Below are 25742 nucleotides of genomic sequence, written 5' to 3' on the forward strand. Positions count from 1 at the left end.
AATACCTTCCGGTCAGTAAAAATAAAGCATGAGACTTCAATACCTTCCGGTCAGTAAAAATAAAGCAACAAGGGAAAGCGCCAGGGGAACCCCCTCCCCAGCGCGCCTTTTTTTTTTAAAACTGCCCTATAGGAATCAGAATGTCCAAAGTCCACTGCAGGCGTAGTTGTTTGCCAAAGGTCCAAGGAGTTTTTTGAGCCTGTAGCCTGCTCCTGCCAGAAGCCTCAAGTAGCAAATCCTGTTGCTTTCTCTGGAACCCTCCAGAAAATTAAGCCCAGGGCAAGAAAGGTGCTGGGGTGTCTTCCCGATACCTGGAATGGTCCAGTTCGGCGGCTTCTCTGTTAGAGGAGGGGGCAGTGTAGACCTGGCAACTTCAGAAGGGCAGCTCACTTTGGTTCGGGTCACTTTTCACTCTGATCTTGCCCTAGCTTTGAGTTGCTTCTAAACCTTGGCCTTCAGAAGCAACGTATAAACAACCCCGGGCGTTTTTAAAACAACTACCCTACTTCTCAGGCAGGGCGCTTGAGGAATTTAAATTCTCTTCTTTGGTCTTCTTCAGTGGTGGATTTTAAAGGGTAAAGCTGAAAATCACACCCGCTGTGTCAGGCCCTGTTCTTTTAAAAGGCTGATAAAGGAGGGATAGCCAAGCTGTAGAGAGAGCTGCCGGGTTTGTGTGTGGTGGTGGGTGGGGGCGGGGGGGCTGTAGATGAAGAGCTGACCCCTTTAGGAGGGAAATTAATTTAATCTTTTCGTAGTTCCAGGCCTCAGCTGGGCCTTGATTTAATTACAAGGAATGATGCTAACTTTTTTGAAAAGTGCTGTACAAATTCTTTTTTATGCTAAAATCACCATCGGCATTTTCAAAATCACAGAAGCCGATTTCGCAATCTCCTCTGTCTATAGAATTGCTGCTTTCACCAGGTTTTGAAAGCAACTTTTTAAAGGGTGGGGGTAGGACTGAGGGTCAGAGGGCAGACAGGCACTTGGCTTTCCTGCCTTTCAGTTCTTTGGAAAGCCATCCCAATTCTTTCAGAAAAACGTTGTTAGGTGGTGGTGTCTTCTGCTCACCGTGAGAGGGAACCTGAGCGGGCTCAGCCCTGAGGTCACTGTCATCAGAGAGAAATCAAGCTTTTTTAGTCAACAAAGGGACCATTTAAGGTAGGTTTCCCCCGCTCAGCAGAGTTAAAGGGACTTCCTTGGGGGTGGACTCAGAGTTTTTCTCGAGGTGCTTTTTTTTTCTTTTACTATGAGGGACCCCAGTTTATCAAGACACTAAATGATTGATTTTTTAAAAATTGTCTTCAGAGTTGAAGTAATGAAAATTCCTAAGCTTGCTACCACATGGAAATGTTTATTTTCTTTCAAAAGAATGAAAGACCATGCATACTGCTTTTAGAAACCGCGGAAAATTCCTTTTAGCAAAAATAATCACAGCCATAGAGGCTCCTTTTTATAAATGATTTTGGAAAGCCCACTTCTAAAAGAATCTCGGTTTGTGTTCCTGAGTGACAGCCGGTAGCCATGACAAAGGTCAAGGTGGATACAGCACAGCTCTTGTGGAAGTCAAGTGGGTCTCTTGAGAGCGCGTGGGGGGAAGGACAGGGCAGCAGAAAAATCAGACCACTCGGTTAATATCTGTCAGCACTCGGTCCCACAGAGAAGGCTCCTCTGGAGCTCAGCGCCTGCTGGACTGAGCCGGTACAGAGGGGTTTCAGAGGCAGAGGAGATGTACAGGTTGGATTTAAGAGGAAGCTGGACTTCAAAACAGAGCAGCATCCTAGCAGATTTTCTCGGCCTCCCTGGCCCCTGTCTGTACCAGCCCCCACCAAAGGCCCTGAAACAGTTCTCACCCAAATGTTTCTCTACGTTTGGGATTTCAGTTACATCTCAGGAGTCTCTTTAGCGGTTAATCCTGTAGGAATTATCTGATTCCCCATGATAAAAACCAGATTATGTGAAGCTGTGATGGAGTCCATCCCCAGAGAATAACATCTTCCGGAAGCTTCTGGAATTTTGTTAAGCCCTCCGCTTTAATCTTTAAGAATTATCAAGAGATTTAAATTCATGAATTCTCTTGAAAATAGATTTAAATTGTCCTAACTGGTTTTCCCACCTATCCTCCTTCCCTCTTTGCTCCTACAGACGAGAAAGTCTGCTACATGCTATGCTGTATTGGCAGGAGCAGAAGCAACAAAGTTGTTTAGGTGACTTGCAGCCGCTTTTGCAATACTGTATCAGAGCGGTGTGTTTAGGCCCTGGTACACAGGGGATACACATGCCTTCAACAGGGAGTTCCAAGACCCTGGCTGCTGCAGGATGAAATACGTTATTTTTTTTAATTTTTGAAAATAAAGGAACGAATAATTTTCTAGCAGGAAGATGATGGTCTCTAGCTACGCATTAAATGCCGTCTCGGGTGAATGTTCTACTCGGCAGCCCACTCTGAAACTCTGGAAGATTAAGGAATTTGCAGCAAATGAATTGTAGCTGTAATTTCACCCTATGAAGTTGTTGGAAAATGCCAGTTTCCGATCATGAACAGGCTAGCCAAGAACAGGGCTGGGAGGCCCTTAGACCATAGAGGAGAGCTGATATTTTGCCCAACTTCCTGATACTTGGAGAACAGAGAAGTTCAACAAAGTATGAGCTATCTTTGGCCAGCAAGTCCCTTCTTGTCTGTTTGGTCTGTGCTAAATGTAAATGTTTGTCTTCCCTTACCTATTGTTTATAACTTTTTATTACAGACGCTGCTTTTTATTTCTGTTTGGAGTTAGATTTTTTTTCTCATTCTTTTTATATCACCTCTCATGGACAAAATCTGTATCAAATTGGAAGACATCTTAGTTTTAAATCTAAAAAGAAAAAAAACGTTAGCCTAGCCTAAGTCTGCTTGTCATTGGATGAAATAGAATGTTAAATGTTCCTGGATTTAATTTGTCTCCTTCCCTTCCCCACCAAAACTCTTGGGAGATAAATCAAAAAGACATAGTAGTAATAACTGAGTTCCTGGATGCCCCCTTCCCACTTCCTTTAAAAATGGGAATGATGAAATTTAAACTCCTGATTTTTAGACTTTTGAATTCCAACATCAGCAGCCTTTTCTTAGCCAGGCACCATGGCCCTTTCATGCTGTCTGCATCTCTCTCTGAGGGCCTCCTGGGTTGACCCCCCTCTAATGTGATAGCACTGGAGCAATGATGGTAAACTGAGGCACACTGAGACACAGCTGGAGGAGGGCCATGACTCAGCATGCCTTTGGGCACTTATGGAACAGGATTTATTTATTTTAATTTCTGAAGAGATATGGGCCCCAACAGTAAGGCATTCCGTTTGGAAGCCCAATTGTCTACCCAGTACCCTAATGGCCAGCGGGTGTAGAATTGAGCTAAAAAAGCCTACATCTGCACAGTCAGATGAGGCCGAGGAAGGGAACTGTCTTCATGGAGGACATTTCAACACTGTGAGCTAATTGTGCAGGGAGAAGTGAAAATAGAAAAGAAGAAAAGAAAAAGAAATGGGAGAAATAAAGAGACTCAAAGCAGCAGACTTGATAGGAGTGGACTTTTGTAGGAGCAGAAAGGAAGGCTAATAACGATCAATTAACTGATCAGGGAGATTTATTGCAATAATTTTCTGTGAAACAAAAGAGTTGTCATATTACCAATCTTAATTAAAGGTCATCAAACACTTGCGGTGGGCTATAAACATCTAATTACAGACAGCTTAGAGTTTTAAAGTCTGCTTGGAGAAAGCATGTCCAACAATTGGAATGGAAGGGTTAAAAACAGAGGCAAGCGGTTCCCTCCTGGTCTCACAAAGCAAGCTGGTTAAGACAGATAAAATTAAAGAGCTAACAAGATGCTTACTCAATACCCAGAGCAGAGTGTCCGGTGATGTCCTAGGTTCTGTCCGTCCAGTTCTCCAGGCAACTTGGGTCATTTCCTGGCATGTTCGTTACAGCCCAGGAGATAGAGCAGCCATAATGAGTAAAAATCACCCGGATAGTCATCCGCAGGACCGCGGACAGCTAAGAGGGCATGACTAAGCACACAGTGAGGATGGCTAGCAAAGGGACTGGACATTGATCCCAAATTAGCGAATCTGTGGTATCCTTATTTACATACATACAGACAGAAATATTCCTCTATTAAATTATGCAGTAACTAGTATGCAGAAAATACTGAAAAAGAAAGTAACAGCATATTGAGAAATGCTCGCTGCTGCCAGCTTGAGGACCCTACCTAAGGATGACCATGACCAGGATAAATAACGTTTTCACTATGGACTGACAGCATAGATCAGAAATGATTTGGGGGGCAACTGAACTTGAGGTATTTTGATTTGAATTCCATGGACCACTTTGAAATTGGAACACACAAATGTGAGTTGTAATCAAGTCAAAACTCAAAGTCACTGCTGAAGCCAAAGGAAGCCAGGCTTGGGGTATACACCTGTAAGCCCTGGCCTCACAGCCAAAGACAAGACTGTGAGTTCAAGGCCGTTCTAGGTCATCTAGTGAGACCCTCGCTCTAAAACAAAATAAAAAGAATCAAATAGCAGCCACACGATGGATGATATTTCGTGAAGTATTTTTAAGACAAATACTTCAGAGTATTTTTATTTAAAATTGGTGCCTTTTATGGTTTTATGTATATGAATTGTGTTTAACTACCAGTTGTCTTCAAAATATAATAAACCCTTCCCTACTCGGCGACAGTAACTGGATCCCTCGGAATACAGATAGTACATGTTTGAGGCTCACAGCTGTGAAATGCAGCCTGGTCTCACATGTAGTTCAGGAGGCTGATTAAATTGGAACCTGGTTTGTTCTGAAGTCGTCCCCTTTGTGATCAATAGTGAATAAATGGCACATTCTGGATTGCCTCCTAGTCCACTGTTAGTGAGAACCCAATAGAGGCAGAAAGAGATGCCAGACATCAGCCGCAGCGGGCTGGTTAAGTTCTTCTGGAGTCCCTGGAAGCTGCCCGTGGGGGGGGGGGCACATCCTGTAACCCAGGCACTCACAGGGCAGAGACAGGAAGATCAGGGTTCGAGGCCATCCCTTAGACAAAGAGCTTGAGGTCACCCTGGGCTACGTGAGCCCCTGTCTTGGGAAAAATAGAATAAAATCAGTAGCAAAAGTCAACTTTAAGTTTAACAGAACTAAGTGTAAATTGCTAAGTCCAGGTCCTATTAGACACACCAGTGAAGGTCCAAGCAAGTAAATGATGGGGTTGGAGAGACGGCTCAGTAGGTAAGAAAACAGGAGACTGTTGCAGGGGATCGGCTCACCCAAGCACCTCTGTCAGGTGACTCACGTCTGCCTACGATTCCACTCCAGGGTGTGCTGACGCCTCTGCCCTCCAGTGGCACTACATGTATACACACACACACACATACAATTAATTCAAAATAAAATCAATCTTTTTTAAAGAAGGATTAGATTATAAACTACAAACATACAAACGTGAGGTCTTAAGAGATGACTACATTGACAAGAAGCAGCATCTTCTCAGAGTCCCTGTCCCCTTTTGTCTTGTCCCTGCTATTTTGTGTGACCTCAATGGCTTTGCTCGTTTCAATTCATCACTGTCTTCCTCATCTTCGTCTATGCATTGTGGAATTAACAGATAGCCTCTCCTTTATTGCGCAAGTTACGACTTTTCTGGAAACCAGAAAGTGTCATGAAGCATAGGTTTAATTTTCGACATTACATAGGTGACATGTAATTGTCACGCCAATGACATGGACGTGTGCCTGCAGCAGCTCTGATGTCTGCGTTTGTCCCTTGACTGATGTCTAGGTGGTAGCGCTGGGGGACGTTCCGGATGGCACTCTGGTCACCGTCATGGCAGGCAACGATGAAAACTACTCGGCGGAGCTGAGAAACGCTACGGCAGCCATGAAGAACCAAGTGGCAAGATTCAACGACCTCCGGTTTGTTGGTCGGAGTGGTAGAGGTACGTATCACGAATGAGCTGGAAGCATATGTGCCTGGGAGCGAACCCAGGCTTAACTGGTAGCAGTTTCTTAGTATTGATGCCGCATCAAACTTTAATATATTTATTTGAAATTTAATACTTCTGCAAGAATCTAATTTTATATTATCATGTTTGATAACTAAATTGCCTTAAGACTGACTTGGAATACACAATACATGAATGAATTACTTTTTTGTTTTGTTTTGTTTTTTTGGTTTTTCAAGACAGCCTTTTTCTATGCAGCCTTGACTCTCTTGAAACTAGCTCTATAGACCAGGTTGGCCTTGAACTCACAGAGATCCACCTGCCTCTGCCTCCTGAGTGCTGGGATTAAAGGCGTGCGCCACTAGTGCCCGGCATGAATTATGAAAACACTTCAATTTTTCTAAAACGAAAAAAGTGAACCTCACCATAATGAGAACTAAGACTGTGTAATGAGAGTTCACTGCCGGGCAATGTGAGCATCGTGAGCCTTCAGCATATGGTGCTTGTGGCTTCTACCACCAGCGACAAGGTTTCAACTGGTCACATCGGTGGTTTGGGGATTCCTTACACTAGATGATATGGTTTTAAGCAAGCTTTCATTTCTAGGACAAACACGGAATCATATTAATACAACCGAGAACAACATGGCCTTCGTGATGTGTTTATTCTTTTTTGCAGCCTATTACTTTGGTGGGAGAGAAGGGGCTCACTTAACTTTCAGGTGTTAATTTTGTTAGAGACCTGATTATTAAAGGAGCCGTTACCTTGGCTCAGGTGGACAGGCAGTTTTATTGGCCTTCACCCTTAACCATCTATCAAGCACTGTAGTGGAAGAGGGAACTTGTTTCACTGTAGACGTCTCTACTTTCCAGTTACCTCTCAAGTATTACATTTTCTCTTTGTTTCCAAGACTAAATCATATTTTACAAACATCAACAAGTAGTGAAAATCTAAGAGCACCTTTGTAATGTAGTGCTCAATAAGCCTGGCCATCAGAGGTATTTCTAGATTAAAGAACAAAATACATGTCTCAGTAGCAGTAATAGTTCCTGCATTGGAAAAGAAGTAGGAAGGGGTCAGTGATGTCTGCGGCTCAGTGGAAAGCCCTATGTCCGGTCCCCAGTACCAAACAAACAAAGCAAAACAACCAGACTAGCGAATGTAGAAAAGTGCAGGCAAAGAAGTAATCACCACTCCTGTCTACAAAGGTGGCCAGAAAACCTAGAGAACCTGTTCTTAGTGGAAGACGGGAGAGTAAGTGTATGCACATTTGGGCTGTTGTGCTGCTAGCCTAGATGTCCGGCCATTTTCATAATGAAATCACAGCTGGGGAAAAAAAAAAACCTATAATGTGATTGAAAATTAATGTTCACACTACTATGCTAATAATAGGGTGATTCGGAGAGGCGTCTGTCCTCTTACTGAAAGCCGGAGATACTGTGTGCGTGTGTCGTTAAGTGGGTTCACTTGTAATAGCGAAAGTCTGTCTTTGAGCAAATGGAACTCACAGTATGGTTCCGGGGCCTGTGCTTAGCAAACATCACGAAGAGGGTGGGAAGCCAAAAAGAAGCAATGACCCCACAGCCAGGCCCCCACCTGCCTAGCAGTGATCTTCACTTGGCTTAGGAGGCGCCCCTTTTAGAAATGGCTAGCTGGGTATCGCTTGGTTGCCAGAGAAAGTGTGGTTCTACTCATAGGCGCCTAGGTGGGTCTTTTTGTCCTGCTTGGCTATGTCCCAGTGACATTTCCACTAGGGAGCCACGCCGCGACTCTCCGACACCCGTCAGAATAGGTTGATGATGGCAAAGAGTGGGTTTTGAAAGCAGCATGCTTCCTTTTGTGGTGCCGAGGGCTGGCCCCCATCTCTCTTTGGTCATTTCTGTTTTGAGTGGGTGACTAATAGGCGCTGGTGTTTACCTGAGGAACGGCGGGCTGTTTCCCCAAGGTGTGGGCTGTTTACATTCTGCTACCTGATTCGTGCCAGTGTGCACTCGAGTTTGCATAAACCCCTCAAAAGAAAACAGCAGCACCCAAGGCCAGACTGTCTTCTCATACCCTGGAATGAAAAAAAATTAATCAGATGCAAAATTTTAAAAAAAGAGGATTATAATTGATTTGACCAGGCTCTCCTCGCCGTGTCTGATAGTAAATCATTAAAACTCAGGAACACTAATTGACCACTTGACCCAGTTACCGTTACTGTATATAACACTGGTCTTGAGTTTTATGGTCTACATTTTTTTATGTCAATAATGTAAGACAAGTGAGCTCTTGGGAGGCTGAACATGGTGTTGCCTCGTAATTTCACTTTGTAGTCACAAAATTTAATTTAATTTTCTTTTTTTTGTGTGTCATCATCGAAGCCTGGTAGACAACCCCCACCTCATACCCTCTCTCTCTCTCTCTCTCTCTCTCTCTCTCTCTCTCTCTCTCTCTCTCTCTCTCTCTCTCTCTCTCCTAATTCTAACAATTAGTCCTAATCCCCCTGGCTGAGCCTTGCCTTTTAAAGTTTCATTATGTTTTATTAAGGGATATTAAGACTCGTCTATTTCGTTTTCTGTTTTCTAAAATGTGTCGAAAAATATGCCCTTGGCACTCACAGACTGACCCAGAGGTCTGGCTTTCCATCCGTGCACACATCTTAAGGGCAGTTTTGAGTTGTCAATGACGGGTTCTCCAAGGAGCCTGGGTGCTCCGTGTGGAATGAAAGGCAGAGAATCTATGTAAGGGTGCCCCCTTTATTTCGCCAGATGCCAGATGTTGGGGGTTGGTGACCCTCACCAAGACTGACAGAGCTACCCAAGGAAGGGATTTCCTCTGTTCCAAGAAATGGATCTGTCTGGTGCTGGCTGGTGGCCAGCACCACAACTCCTAACCTCAGGTTCAGCCGGTGACTGGGAGAACCTGCCTGTCTGGCTCCTAAGGCAAGGTTGATCACAGGCCCCTGTGAGCACTGTTGAAGGCCAAGGCGGCTCTAGATTCTTCCCTGGCCGCTGACTCCCCCCGGCTTCCCCTTGCTGTCCAGGTAGCTGAGATCTAGTATCTCACCCCAGGAACGTTTCTCTCTTTGGTTTCCCATCTGCCTGTTGACTTGCAATGACTTTCATAAAGAGAGAGTTGCTCTCAGTTGGGGGTGGGCGTGAGAAAGGGGAGTCCTGGGAGACCCACTGAAGTCCAGAGATTAGGAAGGCATTCAAGTGGTTGTCAGAATTATTGTTTCAATCACAGAGCCTGAGACTATCCGTCACCTCCAAGTTCAGGGTCAACAGGAACTCTCCTCTGTGAGGTTGAATACCTGAACGCTTGTCCCTGTCTACAGCTGCCACCATGGCGAGAACGCTCCCCACAGTGTGAGGTGGAAGACCGTTAAGGAACTTTAGCAGTAATGTCTGCAAATGCTTCTTCCCTCCTAGAGTATTATATTAGTTGCCAATGAATTGATCCATCAGGGAATATAGCTTCAATGATTTCACTGGGAACCAAAGCACAAAACTACCAAATGTATGAACGACTGTGTTGTGAGGAGGGAAACCATGGCCAATTAACGTTTGTCCTAAAAATGTGATTTTTAATCTTTGGGAGATGTCAGAGATAATTCTGAAAATCCTCCGAAAGACTTTTCCCAAGAATGAAAAAAGCCCCTGCGTGCACGGATTTCTGTGTGCCGCGCTGAAATTTCCGGAGTTTGTTTGTAGATCTTCTGGGATGCGGAGATGCCGAAATGTGCACATTGGGAATGTGGAACACAAGATTAGCACCAAGCTTTATGCTCAACAGATACCCAGAAAATAAATAGACAAGTGCCCTTCTGTTATGTTGGTGACAGCAGTAGACTCAGGACCTGGTTGGTAGGGGTTAGGAACGTACAGAATTTAAAAGGTTAATCCAGGCCTTCGGTGAAGCCCTAGGCATGTGGGTGAATGTAATCACTTAGGCAGAATTGCAGGCCCTCTGTCTTTGACAGTAAGGTCTCTTCCCCAGTGACTATCGCCCCGGCTGTAGTGGCACTCACCGTGAAACCCAGCGTTCTGTGCTCTGTCAGGAAAGGGTTTCACTTCTCAGTGGGATCTGCTATTTACCCTGACCTCCTGGCAGCTCGGAACTTGCTCCGTTTTGAAAATAGTCCTTTGCTGAAGTGAAATTCCTTCCTTGACTCTTGCTGTGGATGTCTTCCCAGACATAATATTTATCCTGTCACATTCTAGGCTCTTTCGTATTTGTGTAATGTTGGTTTCTTAAGGCAGTCTCGTTCCCCTTCTGCAGGATTCTGGGTACAATATGGGGATGTTGTCTCTCAGCTCAGGGGAAGGCTGTGGTGGAGATGCATTTGGGGAAGGATAAACCGTACTTATCCTCCAAACAGGGAGGGGCATCTGTGTAGTGGCTTTTACCAGAGAGCGGGTCTGAGTGACTCACAATGTTATCATAGATCCACATCGTTCTTTATTTGATCACCAATTCATTTACTAGAAGAAGGAAAAATCCAACTGCCAGCCCCAGAGACGTTTTGTGGAGAACATTCTAGGTAAGCAATAGAAAGTGGCAGTTGGGTCTCCTAGAGAAAGTAAGAAAAAGGGAATATATGAGTTGTGTTCAAATCAAATGTCCATTTTTTTCCCTTTTTCTTCCTGGCTTTCCATTTAGAATTTATAATAGTGTTTGTAGTAAGGTCCGTTTCCCTCAGATTTAGCTGTGAACAAATGGGATAAAGCAGACCAAAATAAAAATAAAAACAGATAAAACTAAACAAACCCAGGGCCTCTCAGAGAACAAGCCCCAGCTGGCCCCATCAAATACTTCCTTTCCACGGCAGGTCACAAGTTCCGCCCGGAACTGAGGCAGACTCTGCCTGTCCAACCAGAATTTTATATTTGACAGTAAAAGAGTTAGCAACACTTTCCTCAAGCGAGCTTGAAAGCCTGGGTTGGTCAGAGCCTTAGCAAGAAGAAGGAGCTCACCATGCGCGCTATCCCTGTGGGAACACAGTAGCGACCTGCTCTACTCCGTCAGACTTTCCTTGCTGGTTTTTAACGAAGTGCCAGGCATCCAGGATGGTGTGTCACGCAGCTTTTCATGGTTGAGGTCATTTGCATGAATAGAATTTTTCAGTTGTGGGGCAGATACTGCCCTTCTATGGAGCCGTCCTCCACCCTTCCTGGGCAGCAGGGCTTCTTAGTGAGCCAGGACTGAAGACTGCCCATCGAAAGTGCCTCGGAGAGAAATAATGGCCCAGTGGCTTCAGAGCTTCCTGTTATGACAGCGTCATAGACATAAACAGGGATCCAGCTAGCTACCCAGCATGGCTTGTTCTAATAAATCAGCTTTCTTTCTTCCGTGTGTGTGTGTGTGTGTGAGTGTGTGTGTGTGTGGTGTGTGTGTGTGTGTGTGTGTGAGTGCGTGGTGTGTGTGGGATGTGTGTGGTGTGTGTTAGTGTATGTGGTGTGTGTGTGTGGTATGTGTGTACTGTGTGTGAGTGTATGTGGTGTGTGTGTGTGGTATGCGTGTGGGGTGTGTGGGATGTGTGTGGTATGTGTGTGGGGTGTGTGGGATGTGTGTGCTGTGTGTGAGTGTATTGGTGTGTGGTATGTGTGTGGGGTGTGTGTGCAGTATGTGTGAGTGTGTTGTAGTATGTGTGTGGTGTGTGTTAGTGTATGTGGTGTGTGAGTGTGTGTGTGGTATATGTGTGTGCGTGTGCTAGTTGCTGAGATACAGGGAGAGTGGAGGAGGCTGGTTATGGAAGAATATATTCTGTCTTTCAGGATTTTTTTTTAAGAAAAATTGCTTTTTGAAGCAGAGATGGTGTAATGTCTGCCGAACCGTCCCTCCCTGCTGGTGACTATACAAACAAATTGAAGACAGTAAGGGGTGTTTAAGAATGACTGTGTGCAGTCACCCCTGGTGTCTATGGCAGGTTGGTCCAGAACCCCTCCCTTAAGTCCAGACATCTGCAGTTGCTCAAGCCATTCATACAGACTGGTGCAGCCTTTGGAAATGACCCTGCACCCTCTCTAATGTAATTTACAGCATGCCTAGGTTACTTACGGTAGCTAACAGAGTATCACTTACACATAAGTAGTTGCTGTGGCATTGTTTGGGGAGTAATAACGAAAAAATAGAGCCCACACGTTTAGTACAAATGGGTTTCCCCCCAAGTGTTTTTCATCTGTGATTGGTGGGATCCACAGCCGTGGGACCTACTCTACTGTAACTGTGCAGTGGTGTGCACTTTGCAGGTTCGGTTGTTGGCCCTTACCCAGGGCTCTATATTCGTGTGTTTATGCTTTCTTTGGGAGACTTCTTGGATCAGAATGTTCTGGAAGATTGCTTGAGTCTATGCTGATAGTATCTTCTCATATGAAGCCCCAACCAAGCAAATTAGCAAGAATGGATGAGCATGCTGTCTGTGAAGATGTCCCAGTGTACAGCTGCCTGGCAGGGAGTGGAGGCCCATAGGCTGCTCACATTTATAAACATGCTGCCTGTGTTTATAAACATGCCTCAGTGAGTTTCAGGCAATGCCTGTCCTCCCCAGGCTGGTTCTGCCGTGTATCTCCCAGTCAGGGCCTATGGAGAATGGAGTTAATGGTTAGTTTCGCATTGCACCGACTCTTTGGGATTGCAGCTCACTGCCCAGACTTTATTAGCCTATACTGGGCAGCCCGTCCCATTTAGGAACTCCATTTGCTGTGACATGAACCTGCATGGGTGCATGGAGTGTAAAGAAATCCCAGCAGCCTCCTATGAGAGGTTCACGTTGTAATTCCGGACTCCCACTGGGTTTGCCTTGACCTCCTAACAAGGGAGGAAGTAGTCTCTCAGAAGCCACTTAAACTCTGCTTTTCTCATACACGTTGTGAGCGAATTTGAGCTTATTTTTCTGACATGAAGTGCTCCCTGCTTTTAGAGTTGTAAGACCTTCCTCGGGAGCACATGGCCCAGTAGCCCTGCCTCCCCAACACCTGATCCAGGAGGTCCAGGTCCAGTGAATGAGAGGGCTGGCCAGTGTCCCCTAGGGAAGTGTGTGTCTCTAATCATGTCACCTCATGCAAAGGAAGGAGCCATACAGTATTCTGCATCCTCATCGGATCTTCACGAACAAGGCAAGCAGGGAGGGGCTGTTTGGAGGGAGAAAGGCCCCCCTCATGGTGGACCTCATAGTCCTGAGCCCATGGTATTCGCTCAGAGTTCTGGTCAGGAGCTTCACACACATCTTTCTTTCTATTTGAAATCTTTGCATGAAGTGTGTTCAGCACTATATGGCGTGTGTTTGGCATTGTGTGGAGTGTGTTTGGCATTTATACAATGCCAGTCCATACGACTGTGTTTGGCATTGTATGGGGCGTGTTTGGCATTGTATGGGGCGTGTTCGGCATTGTACGGAATGTGTTCGGCATTGTATGGTGTGTGTTCGGCATTGTGGTGTGGACTGTGCTCAACAGTGTATGGACCGTATTCAACTCTCACTTTCCTGTCCACTTGCCTCTTATTAATGAGGAGCTATCTGAACCAGGATCATTCCTAGGCTGTTTGTCTTCTTAAATGGCAACCTTAGCTTTGAGCTGCTGCCCCAGGGGCAGGTCCCTTCACCCTTTCCTAGTAGGTGATCAATGCTGATGACCCTCTTAGTGCTTCACAGCTGGGATGAGCTGCCACCCCTGGGGGCATTTGATGAGGTCAGTGATATGATTGATTGTCACAGACTGAACTAGGGATCATAGCACCCAAGGGTTGAGGCCAGAGATCTGCTAAACACCCTCCTATGTGCAGAATCCCCTCCCCAACAGAAACCAACTCTAAAACTTAAGTCATGGCAGCACTGGGGTGACCCCGACCTGGCCCGCCACTCTCCACACTTGTCAAGGATCTTTCTTGCCCTCCTCCCTCACACTCTTTACCTTCCTTGAAAATCTATGAAACTAAATCTGTGCTATCTACACTGAATAAAAGAGTGGAGGCAGGAGGACCAGAAGTTCAAGATCATCCTTGGTTATATATTGAGTTCCAGCCCAGCCTGGTCTTGGGGTGGAGTTGGGGAGAAAAATCAATCAATCAATCAGAATGTATCCAGAAGCCCTGAGTGAGCTTCAGTGACTTTCCCCAAACCAAACATCCAGCTTTGCCCAGTGGTATCTTCAGTGGGCCAATCGCTGGCTAACCAGTAGCCACCCACTCCCTAGATCCCTGCCAGTGAGTCCCTCTTCCAGTGCTGTCTTCCCTCCAGGCAGTGGATTCTACCAGCTTCTCACTGAGAGCAGATCATCTGTCCCCTACTGACACTTAGAGCCACCCTGGAGTGGCTGTGCTATGCATTGTTGGATGTTTGACAGCATACCAGTGACCAGTGACCGCCCTACTCACCCCCACCTTCTCAGTAGTGACAGACAGTCAAACCTCCCCTGAGGGCGGGGAAGTTGCAAACAACTTACTTAGAGGTGTGTGTCTGTTGGGGCTCTATTCCCCTTTTGTCCCTGAAGAGGAGGAGGCACAGAGAGGGTTGATTTCTTGAGATAAAATACAGGTTAAAAACCTTGGTAAAATCTCACACCTGGGTCAGTCTCTCCAGAGACAGGACCCCTAGGAGAGACAGTGGCGACCACAGGCAGAGTGCTCAGAGGCTGGCATCACGAAGGATCCACCAGATCCACCCATTCTCCCCATCCTCCTGGAGCTCTGAGGGCCTGAAAGGGTTATGCCCAGCAGGCACTGAGATTTCAGATTAGCAATGGAAGAGCTGAAATTAAATCTGGACTGTAATTCGAACCACGGCTTTTCATGGGAAAAGACGTTCTCCCAACTTAGCCTGTCCAACTCTTTTGTCCAAACATTAATAGCATGCAAATATTTATGATTCATACAGGCCCCTTTTAATTCCCAAGAGTATTTTAACAATAAATACTGCATTTTGACAATGAAGCAGAATAATCCCTTTGTCCCGTAGCAGAGCTCCGCAGGCTGGCACCCAGCAGCATGGCATTCTTCCTGGGTGGGAACTGCAGGCTCCACCCAAGCTTTGGGGCATTCTACATCTGCTTGACCTGTGTGTGCTTTGGATGGTGCTCCAGGCCATCCATCCTGCTGCTCCCCAGAAGTCATTCTTATCTCATCGTTTTAATAAATTGCAAGTTAATAGTCACACATGGGTTTTCTCTGGTGGCCACAGGGAACCCAGTCTGTTGCTTGCAGCCGCCTCTGACTCCACGATTGTCTTGCATTCTGGCCAAATTCCTGGGCTCTGGATTACACTAAAGCCACCCAGTCTCACTTACGCTTCCTCTAATTTATCGCACTTCCACAGAAGGACGTATCTATGCAGAATGATTCTGTGGATCTGGGGAAGACAGTGAGGGAGTCTGGGGAGTGGCCACAACTTTGAGACGTGCAGGCCTCGGTTTTTCTTCCTGCGTAACAGGCATGGCAATGCCTTGCATCTGGGCTGAGATGACAAAAGTGAGGTGGTGGCCTTTGAGGTGACTCAGAAGACAAGGTGTGGTGGCTCTTGCTCCTGGGGTAGGATTGTGGGAAGAGGAAAGAAGAGATGGCAGGAGCAACCTGCTGAGTCCGGAAGTTAGGAAGGGTGGTAAACCCTCTCCTACTGCCCCCTCCTTCTGTCCCTTTGTTCTGCTGAGGACCTGTTAAAATGAAAGTTGTGGGATACAATAGATCTCCATAAATATCCACTAATAAATGCATGCGTAACTGTAATAAAATAACTAATCTTTTTTGGGGACCTGTGAGCTGGACATATCCTGTCCTTTTCTCTTTGCTTACCTTGTGCCCTGAAGTCATTCAAGAAGAGCATTTCATTCATTCAGCCATTCATTTCTCTCTCTCTCTCTCTCTCTCTCTCTCTCTCTCTCTCTCTCTCTCTCTCTCTGTCTGGCACACAATAGCACTGTTAGCCCAGGCTTACCCTGACCAGGAATTCAGCGATCCTCCTGCCTCAGCCTCTATTCATGTACTCGTCACATATGAACTGGGTATCTTATCAGGCACGAGGCTAGCACAGCAGATTCACGGGTCTGCTAAAGAGCAGTTATCCACTGAGGGGTTCCTGAGGAGTGACAGTGAAGCCAGCCCTCCCTGTTCTGAGTGGACATCTCTGTGACAAAGGACAGGAACCAAGTTGCGTGCAGTCTAGTGAAGGGCAGATGGCTTTCCCTAGGGAGCTCACTGTCTCTGTGGATACCTGTGGGAGGCAGCACAGTGTGCCTGTTGGCGGGGGGGGGGCACATTGCCTGTTGAGGAGGTGACAGTGTGTTTTGGTCAGGGGCCAGTCACACATTGCCTGTTGAAGAACCAAGAGATACTAGGGTGGCCCGCTCTGGAGGATTTTGAGAAGGGTGAGGTGAGGATGTTACGGGGGTCTTGATATTTGCCCAGGGCGCTGGATCTGCTGCAGTGACATGCAAAATGCCAAGCAGAGAACTGCATCACCAGACGTGCATGGCAGACAGACTTAGGGTACAGTGTGAAGAGCAGGGGGTGCTTAGAGGGTGCCGGGGTACCGAGAGACCAACCTGATGGTTTCTCCTCTCAGGCACCCTCAGATCTGTGCAGGGAGAGCTTGCGAGCACCCCCACTTAGTATGTGTCACTCCTAGGGGACGTTAGCTCCCACATCAGGTTGGCCTCAGGTATCCAGCCCACCTTCCCTTCCTCAAAAAGCTGGTGAGCAGGTACTTGGGACCCCAATGCCACCTCTCCTCTGAATGTCAGCCCCCAGCTCCCAGCCTCCCTGCTACTTCCACACGGTGCAGGCTGTGCGGGGCTGTGTGTGCGGCTCTAGGCCACAGGTATATGCAGGGTGATAAGTCAGGTAGCCTTGGGAAGCCACTTTGGGCTTCTTCCTGTGTGGTCCCTGGCTGGACTGTAGCCTGTGGCCTTAGCCTAAGAAGAATCTTGTACGCGTCTGGGCTGAAAACAGGCTAGTTTTCTGAAGAACGTGTGGCTAGGATCCCAAATGAATAAAAAAGACAGAAGGAAATGTGCAACTTTGGGAAAGAAAACAGAGTCCCCAGGGACTGTCTTGATGCTTTGGGGTGGTAGGTGTCAAGTGCCAGGAGGTACAGACCCAATTTTAAGGCCCTTCCTGTAAGACAGCAAAATCTGTAGACGTTCATCCCCATCCTTATTAAAAACACAGACGCAGCATTTGTGTGTGATCCACTTGAACTCCTTCCTTAACAATATTCACCTCACACCAGGTGCATTGCCCTGCATGTTTAAACTGCGGCAGGCTGGACCCTCAGACACAGAGGCAGGAGCCATTGTGCTCACAGGGAAGGGAGGCCTTGTCCGTTCGTTTCTTTCCTAAGGCCACCCAAAGTACCGCCATGCTTCCCAAGCAGAGACAGCTGCCACACTAGAAGTCAGCAGAGCTCATTGGTCCACCTTTTCAAACGTGTGTGCGCGTGCGCGCGTGCATGTGTGCCTGCGTGTGCATACAGGTGTGTGCAGGTGTATCTGGAAGCCAGAGACTGGTACCCAAATTTATCCACCACTTTTGTTTTTGGGTTAAGATCTCTTACCGAACCCGAAGCTCGCCAGTCATTTCAACTGGCAAGCCCCACCCCCAAACCGACTTCTATCAATCCCCAGGAACAAGGTTATAGGTATCTGTTGCCCACTGGCTTTTTACACACATGCTGGAGATCCGAACTCAGGTCTTTATGCTGGTGTGACAAGTATTTTACCTACTGAGCCATCTCCCCTTCCCATCAGCCCCCTTTTTTTTTTTTTTTTAACAAAAACACTTCGGAACAGAAGCCAAAAATCTGGTTCAAGCACAGCCCCCGAATCACTGACTCACTTCCAGAGAACTTCAGAGTAACGTAACATGTGGCGTTCCTGTTCTCCGAGTAGATGGCCTTTTCTCAAGTTTCTGGTCGCTCCATGTAACCAGGCAAAGGTTATTTCTACGGAAAACTGAGTTCTGTATTTCAAGTGTTCAGTTGGGTTCTGGAGGCTTGAACTCATGCCAAGAGTGGGAGAACGCTGGCCTGCATTCTGCCTGTATGGACCCAGATGGGGCCGGATCCGGCCAGCTGGACACAGGGGCTCTCTGCACAAGATAAGATGTACACACAAACACCTTCCAGTTCAGCTTAGAGGAGCCAGGAGGCTCTGGGCAGGTCGCGTGATTTGTGCCTTGCTCGTAAGTCCCTAAATAAATGGATTCTGCAGCTCCGTGGTCAACAGATCACGGTGGATAGAGACAGAGGACGGGAGACAGGCATGAGCGCTGACTCTCAGGAGGCTCTGGTGGGAAACCAAGAGGGAAAATGTTTGGAGCACACTGGGAATGACGCTGCTAACATGGAAGTCATCTCTGGAGTCCATGGGAACTTTCGCTTCCTTAAAAATAAGTATCGTGTGTGTGTGTGTGTGTGTGTGTGTGTGTGTGTGTGTGTGTGCGCGCGCGCGCACGTGTGTTGGCATGTGCGTCTGTGTACACATGTATGAGGTCAGAGGACAACATGTGGAGTCAGGGATAAACTCAGGCGACTGGGCTTAGGAACAGGTCTTTATTCACTGAATGTTGGCACCGGCCTGGGTGCATCCATTTTAATGCTGTTGTCTGTGGCCAGAATTAGAGATGGCATAGTCTGTAGTCCAAGGGGAACTCTTGCTGCAGCCCTTGAGAATCTTTGGGGATTTCCTGAATTCGTGAAGAGCAGACCTCCCTGGCTGCCTTGGTTTTTCGAAGGCAGCATTTTCAGAATGTTTTCTTTCACATCTTCTGGGGAGCGTCAGGTAGAGAAGGCCTGCTCCCTTGCAAGAGACCCGAGTGGATTGGGGTGTTGGGGATGATGCTTAAGGAAAATGGCTACCCTGCATCCCCAGGCAGAAGATCCTTTGCATGTGTAATCTTCTCTTTCGTGACAAAAGGCGAGTTTCACTTCCCCAGAAACAGTCCCCACAAGGAGATGACTCACGCATCCGACCTCCACCAAGGAGAACGAGAGTTACAGAACCACTGAGGAACGGTGGGTAGAGCAGCCCGCCCACAGCCCAGGAAAGGGCAGCGTGCTCCCAGCAAGAGACAGAAGGCCATCCCTGACTGCAGCTGGCCTGGGGGTAGGGATGACGGTCTGACCACAGTGTATGGTGTGTAGAACCGCCACCTACAGCCTTGCTTACTCTTCTCCTTCCCGCCTCAGCCCTCCTGAGGAAGGCCGTACACAGCATTATAGTATCTTGATCCTGTGGTTTAGTCATCCGCTAGAAATGAGGAGAAGCACAGTGTGTCTCAGGCCTGACAGAGAGACAGAACCCAGCCAAGGCTTTATTAGACCTCAGAACTGTCACTGGTCACCACTGAACCCTTCCCTGAGGCCCTGGAACTTCCTGGCCTTGGAAAGCAGGTCACACCACAGCAGCGAGTGTCCAGGAAGGCTCACCCCGTGACCTTCTTTCCGACTAAATAAAGCAGTTCGCATTTTGTTCTGCCCCGTGGATGGACAGTCTGGCGTCGAGGGAGACACCACATGTTGCTATCTTGGCTTGTTTATATAGTGGATCAGCCACTCATACAATCATGCCAGCTCCCGTAATGCAGCCGTGAACTTCAAGTTGAAGTCAGTCCAAGTAACAAGTCTGTCACCTGTTGAACATTCTCCCTTTTCCAGAAGTCCTACCCACCGTCAGGTGTCCATGACTGTCTTCTCCCAAGCCCTCCTCACAGGATCTCTGGGGCTCTCTTTGTGGAAGGGCTGTCACATCTTTGACATTTTTGCCAAGACTTTGATGGGCACCCGGCCCGCCTAGCCCTTCTTCCTTTAACCCACAGGAAGAGACTCCGACAAGGAAGGGCTGCCACTGCCTTCTGTTTTGCAGAAGTGGTGTGGGAAGTCCTTCTGTATATGCGTTGCTTTGTTGGTTAATGAATAACGAAGCTGCTTGGGTCCTGAGAGGTGAAGAAACTCACCCATACTCGCAAAAACTATGATTCGAACACAGGTCCGCTAAGCCGCTAGCTGGCTGAGCATACACGCTTAGCCCTCTCCTTGTGCGTTTCCTGGAGTGCTACAGCAAGCTTTGTCTGGTGATGCCTGTAGGGTGAGTCCACTGCAGCCCCTTCTCTCGGCCCTTCTTTCTTGGTCTTCCATCCTCTCTCTCACTCACCCCTCTTGTCCCTCGTGATCACATAGCTGTCCTCCCTGATCACATCAGTCCCCTGGAGCTGATGCTGCTGTTGCATCCAGTACCAGGAGCAGAGGGAGGAGTGTAGCGCCTCCTTCTCTCCCGAGCACCTCCCACTGGCTGGGTGACTCATGGTCAGGGCATCCGTGACTTACAGCTTGCCCCTCCAGTGCCAAAAGCCTCTGCCTCCAAGCAGTGCCTAAGGTCAACCCCAAGGTTATCTATGTCCCAGCCAGTGAGGGCTTCTGGGACGGCAGCAGACAGGAACCTGAGCCCAGTGCCTCCCCCTTGCCGTAGGTCCTGAAGAGATCAGGATAGCTGACCGGCACTGCTCCGGTCCCCTCCAAGTCTTTCCTCTTCTGGCTGCAGCTTGCTGAGAAAAACACTTGAAAGTCTTTCACTCTCCACGCCCACGCACTTAAAATACCAAGCCCATAGGTCATTTTAATAAAGGAATTTGGCTAATAACACATGTGCGCTCGAGGCTGCAGCTCCCACGTCTGCAGGTGCTGGCCAAGCAGGGCCTTGTCTGAGCAGCCATGGGCCTGGGTGGGTGGAGAGCAGAGCGCATGGTTCCTGCAATCCGGCGCATCCTCAGATGTGCGCATGGTTCCTGCAATCCGGGCGCATCCTCAGATGTGCCTCTAGCTCCCTGGAGGCCATCGTCGGTAATGGTGCCAAGCTCAGCTGGAAAAGTCCAAAGGAATGAAGATCAGGTTTTCACCTGGGGGAAAAACATCACACTCACCTGTGAGGGAAAAGTCTCCAAGGTCTATAGATAAGAAGCAGATGTCTCCATTGGTGAGGTGCCTGCTTCACAGGCATGATGCCCCGAGTCTCATCCCCAGAAGGATGTGGAGACACACACATTCCTAGGGCTCACCAATAAGTCAGCCTAGGTGAATCCACAAGTTCCAGGCCAATGAGAGACCCCGTCTAAATAACAAGATGGGAAGGACTTGAGGAACGGCACCCACGATTGACCTGTGACCTCATGTACACAGGTGTGTGCATGCGCACACATGCACACACATTGGCTGTAACCAGAGAGCCCATTGTGAGGCCAGCCACTAGTTTATCTCCTCCCAGGTAAATCCCATTACTGATGTGAACTCTCCCTGCTGCAGTCGTGGCTAAGTGGAAATTCCTCATCTCTACATGAAATGATGAGCAGGGACCTCGCCGGCCTCTGCTGCACCTGAATTCCTTTCCTAAGTCAGTCTCTTGTTAACTAGGAATTTCTCACAAGCTTTCACCTTCTCAAAGTCCCAGTCCACTCCAGGAGACTGCCACTGAGCCCTGACCTGGGTTCATAGGCAGCTTCCTAGAACTGTTTTGTGCATTAGGGTCACAGAAGAAAATTTCACTTTGGGGGATGGCAGGTGGGGGGGGGATGAAAGAAGGCTCCTGAGTTTGCATTTGGCACAGGTGGACCCTTCTGACACCAGTGAGAAGAACTCAGAGGGTGGTGACTAAGGCTTAGGATTCATGTCTCTGTGTTTAATTTAGTTGATTAATTCAATGTTATATTTGTGTGTGTGTGTGTGTGTGTGGTGTTGTTGCATGTCTATGGAGGTCAGAGGGTAACCTGTGAGAGTCGCCTCTCTCCTCCCGTTATATGGGTCCCAGATGAAAGCCAGGCTGTCCAAGTTGGCCACAAATACCTTTACCCACTGAGCCATCCCGCCAACCCACGCTGAGTGATTCTGAGAATGTAACTTCACCTTTCTCCGTCTTAGCTTGGCACCCTGTTAAGGAATAGTGAAACCCGCCTTGCTCGGTTCACGAGTCGGTTATGATGGCCAAATGAAGTCACATATGGGAGCGTACTGGGAACATGGTTAGCTCTACAAACACCTACAGGTGCCGGCATTTTGAATGCAAATCTCCTTGTTGCTCTTTAGGAAATGGTTGAGAGAGTGGTTTAGGGGGCGGTGAGGGTAGGGCTGTTTCGCAGTTTAGAAACCCTTGCGATAGCCGGGCGGTGGTGGTGCACGCCTTTAATCCCAGCACTCGGGAGGCAGAGGCAGGTGGATCTCTGTGAGTTAGAGACCAGCCTGGTCTACAGAGCTAGTGCCAGGACAGCAGGCTCCAAAGCCACAGAGAAACCCTGTCTCGAAAAACAAAACAAAACAAAAACGAAACCCTTGCGATGACAAGCCTGGTGTGCAGAATACGCCCGGAAAGCCGCGCCCACCCAAACTCTCAGAATACGCTCTCATGTAGAGTAAATTCACAGGTGCAGTGAGGAGAAGTGTTTGTGGTATTGAGCCCATGCGTGGTAGCCTTCTAAGGATGGGGAGATTCAAGAGCTATCCTGTAGGAGGGTACCATAGAGAGATGGAGTCAGCGCTTGGGACACTGAGCAGACAAGGTCCTGCAGAAGGTTGATGCTGCTGACATTCTCAGGGGGTCAGGAGGAGAAGGGAGGAGCCTAGGGGAGCAGTCCTATGGCACTGAATCTGTGTGCAAGAAGCCAGCCTACTGTGTTGCATCAGCCCCAAGTTTGTTGGAATTCAGTCATTCTTGAGGTTTTTGCAGTAGAGAAGCTCTAAGCATCAGAGGGCATGGGCTACCATGAGTCTGTTCATGGTGATGCCATGCTGGATAGACACAGGTCTGTAACACTTCCTCAGGGAGCTACAACACACACTACAGGTGACTATGGGCTGAAGTCAGGGCTCAGTCACAGGCTCAGATGACAGCATCAGGGAGCTACCACACACACTACAGGCAACCGTGGCTGAACCCACAGAAGACACTATCAGAGAACTTTAGATGCTCCAGGTGTCCTGCAGCCTTGAGCTGAGAAGCAAGCTGTCAGAGAGCTAGCTACCAGCTCCAGTGCCGGCATCCCACCGCCTCAAGCTCAGAAGATAGTTAGTGTCAGAGAGCTGTGTGCCGTGCCACAAATATCCTTGAACTGGGACCAAGAGAGGCAAAACCGTGGAAGAATCCAGATCTTCTAGCTCTCCAGCTTGAGGCTCCATATTTCATTGTCTCCTCAGTCTCCCCAACACACACACCCAAGGCCAGCTCAGAACTAAGCCACGCCACCATCTGTCACTGGTATTCCCCTCCCCACTTCACGACCTTCTGCTGCCCTAAGCCTCCATCTGCTCTCCTTTGACATCTCTGAAGGATGCTAGTCTTTGGAGAACATAGTCCCTGCCCTCAGGCAGATTAGGCTTGGACAACCACAAATGCTGTCAAAGCAGACATCTTAATTAATCTAGGTAAAGAGTGATTTGTGGGGCTATCTGAAATAGTCACAAGCAAACTCATCCTCAGGGAAGGTCACCTGAGAAGCAGGTCAGCTGCAACTGGCTGGCCTCTGAAGATGGGAAGACCCAAGCAGGGGAATCTGGGTGGCTGAGGAAGTAGTAGTGGCTGGGGAAACCTCCAGAGCTGAACTCATGGGATGCAGGAGGGAGTAAATCCAGGGAGAAGATTCTGGAAGCTAACTCTATGTCCCTGATACAAAGGGTAGCCCATCATGGGTTCTGGCTGAGAAAGGTCGGCCCACTGTGAGCTCTGCCAGAGGCTTACCTTATAGCAGCAGGACCATGTGACTGTTTATTACAGCCAAAGACAACCGAGAGTGATGGGTGGCTGCCTCAGGCCTCCACATCAGCACACCATTCTGGGTGTGTGCAGCTTTGGCTTCTGTTGGCCATCCTCTAGGTCGGCTAGACGCTATAGTAGGAAACCACATAGATATGCCCTGGTGGTATCTGCCGGTATCTGACGACAACAATCCTGGAGCATGGCAGCATCTTTTGTGAGCAGGAGGCTGACTGAGGAGATGGGGGAGTCAGGTACAAAGCCTCATGAGCCATAGAATCCCTAGAAACCACTCCTGTCTGGTCCCTTGGGCCACTCATGGCGCAAAATTGACTCCATCACTGGCCTTATCTGCCACTGTTGCTCTTTCTGTCATAGGCTTTAGTAGACAGATTGCCGACAGACTCTCCAGGATTATTTAGGAACAATTTATTTATTTATTTATTTATTTATTTATTTATTTATTTATTTAAGATTTCTGCCTCCTCCCCTCCCCCGCCTCCCATATTTCTCCCCCTCCCCCAACCAAATCCTCCTCCCTCATCAGCCCAAAGAGCAGTCCGGGTTCCCTGCCTGTGGGAAGTCCAAGGACCTCCCACTTCCTTAGGGACAATTTTTATGATTAGGAGTGCAGCTTGCTGTGGTCATAGATTGTAGTCTCAAAAACATGTAATATATATATGTGTGTGTGTGTGTGTGTGTGTGTGTGTGTGTGTGTATGGAACATCAATGGCCTTAGGTTGCATTCATGGGTAATTTCTTAGTGGCCTTCACCCATATTAAAACATGTATGCCAGCTGGAACAGTGTGCTTCTTCTAAGGAGGGTGGGCAGGTCAGCTGGGTTTGAAAAATCGCCAATACCTGTTGAAGCCAATGGGCACGGTTTGTTCCCCTTTCATCTGAGTTTCCTTGCGTACTGTGTGGGGAAGACGAGAAACTGTATTAACTGAAGAACTGACTTAATGCCGCACTCAGCCAAACACTCGGATTCCGTGCGGAGCTCTGAGAGGTGGAGAGGGACGCGCAAAAATTGGAACCTTTGCACGCTGCGGACAGACACTTTTACAGTGCTTTGCCTCATTTATTCCTCCCTCAGCCCAAACTCTTCATACATTTGGAAAAGCTGCCTGTACCTATTTTTCAGGCAAGAACATTGAGCTACAGAGATCTTATGGCTTGTCAGAGTAAAACAGTGGGAATTCAAACCCAGAACACACTCTCTGAAGTGACGGAGAAGTAGTGTATTTGTTTTAACTCAGAGCCGACCTCTCCTGGAGACGTGAGGTGTTCAGAGAGAGCCAGGCACACTTTTGTGTGAACTACGCGTTTGAATCTCAGTCTGCCGGCTGCATGGCCTTGCTCTGCCCTACCCATTAATGTTTGTACAACATCTAGTCACCTGGTACTTATAAATAGTATTTATCATCAGCCATCAATGGCTAATGTGCACTGAGAATAATTTCTAATTTAGTATGTTTTCACACTTAGAGATTCAATCTTTGCTGATTTGGTTAGTTTGTTCATTTGTTTTGAGACAGGGTCTCCTGTAGCCCAGGCTAACTCGCTACATAGCTGAGGAAGACTTTGAACGTCTGATCCACCTGCCTTCATTCTCTGATTGCAGGGTTGCAGGTGGGCAGCATCATGCCCAGTTTATGCAATGCTGGCATAAAGCCCCGGGATGCATGCTTGCTAGACAACCGCTCTACCCTTGAGCTATACTCAGCCCAGCCCCCCAAAAAGTCTGTCTTTTCTAATCCTCAGAAGTACAGAGATAAAAGGGACATATGGGGGTAGCCGCTCCTTCTTTTTCTGTGCGTTTCTTTTTTGGGGGGAGGGGGACACCTGGATTTTAGGACTATCCAGGAAGGCAATGGGGCTGGGAGGACAAAGGGTGGAGATGGATTGCTATGTGTCCCAGCTGGCCATTCCCAAAGTCCCGATGTGAGAGTCGGTTCCAATAGCTCCTAATCCTGTTGCTAACTAATGATTGAATTAAAGCCACATAACTATGCAGTGTATCACACCTCTGAACCTACTATGTGCAATTCAGATTATAAACAAAGTCAG

General features: G+C 47.8%; 1 protein-coding gene across 1 annotated transcript in view; it reads left to right on the forward strand.

The window, feature by feature from the left end:
* Positions 1–25742, forward strand: part of Runx1 (runt related transcription factor 1) — an 87575-nt gene that overhangs the window by 1273 nt on the left and 60560 nt on the right. The window contains exon 2 of the mRNA XM_026783749.1: positions 5804–5960. Coding sequence (XP_026639550.1) covers positions 5804–5960 — 157 coding nt within the window. The remainder of the gene's footprint in view (positions 1–5803; positions 5961–25742) is intronic.

This window comes from Microtus ochrogaster, chromosome 2 (assembly GCF_000317375.1).
Source record: "Microtus ochrogaster isolate Prairie Vole_2 chromosome 2, MicOch1.0, whole genome shotgun sequence".
Lineage (NCBI taxonomy): Eukaryota > Metazoa > Chordata > Mammalia > Rodentia > Cricetidae > Microtus > Microtus ochrogaster.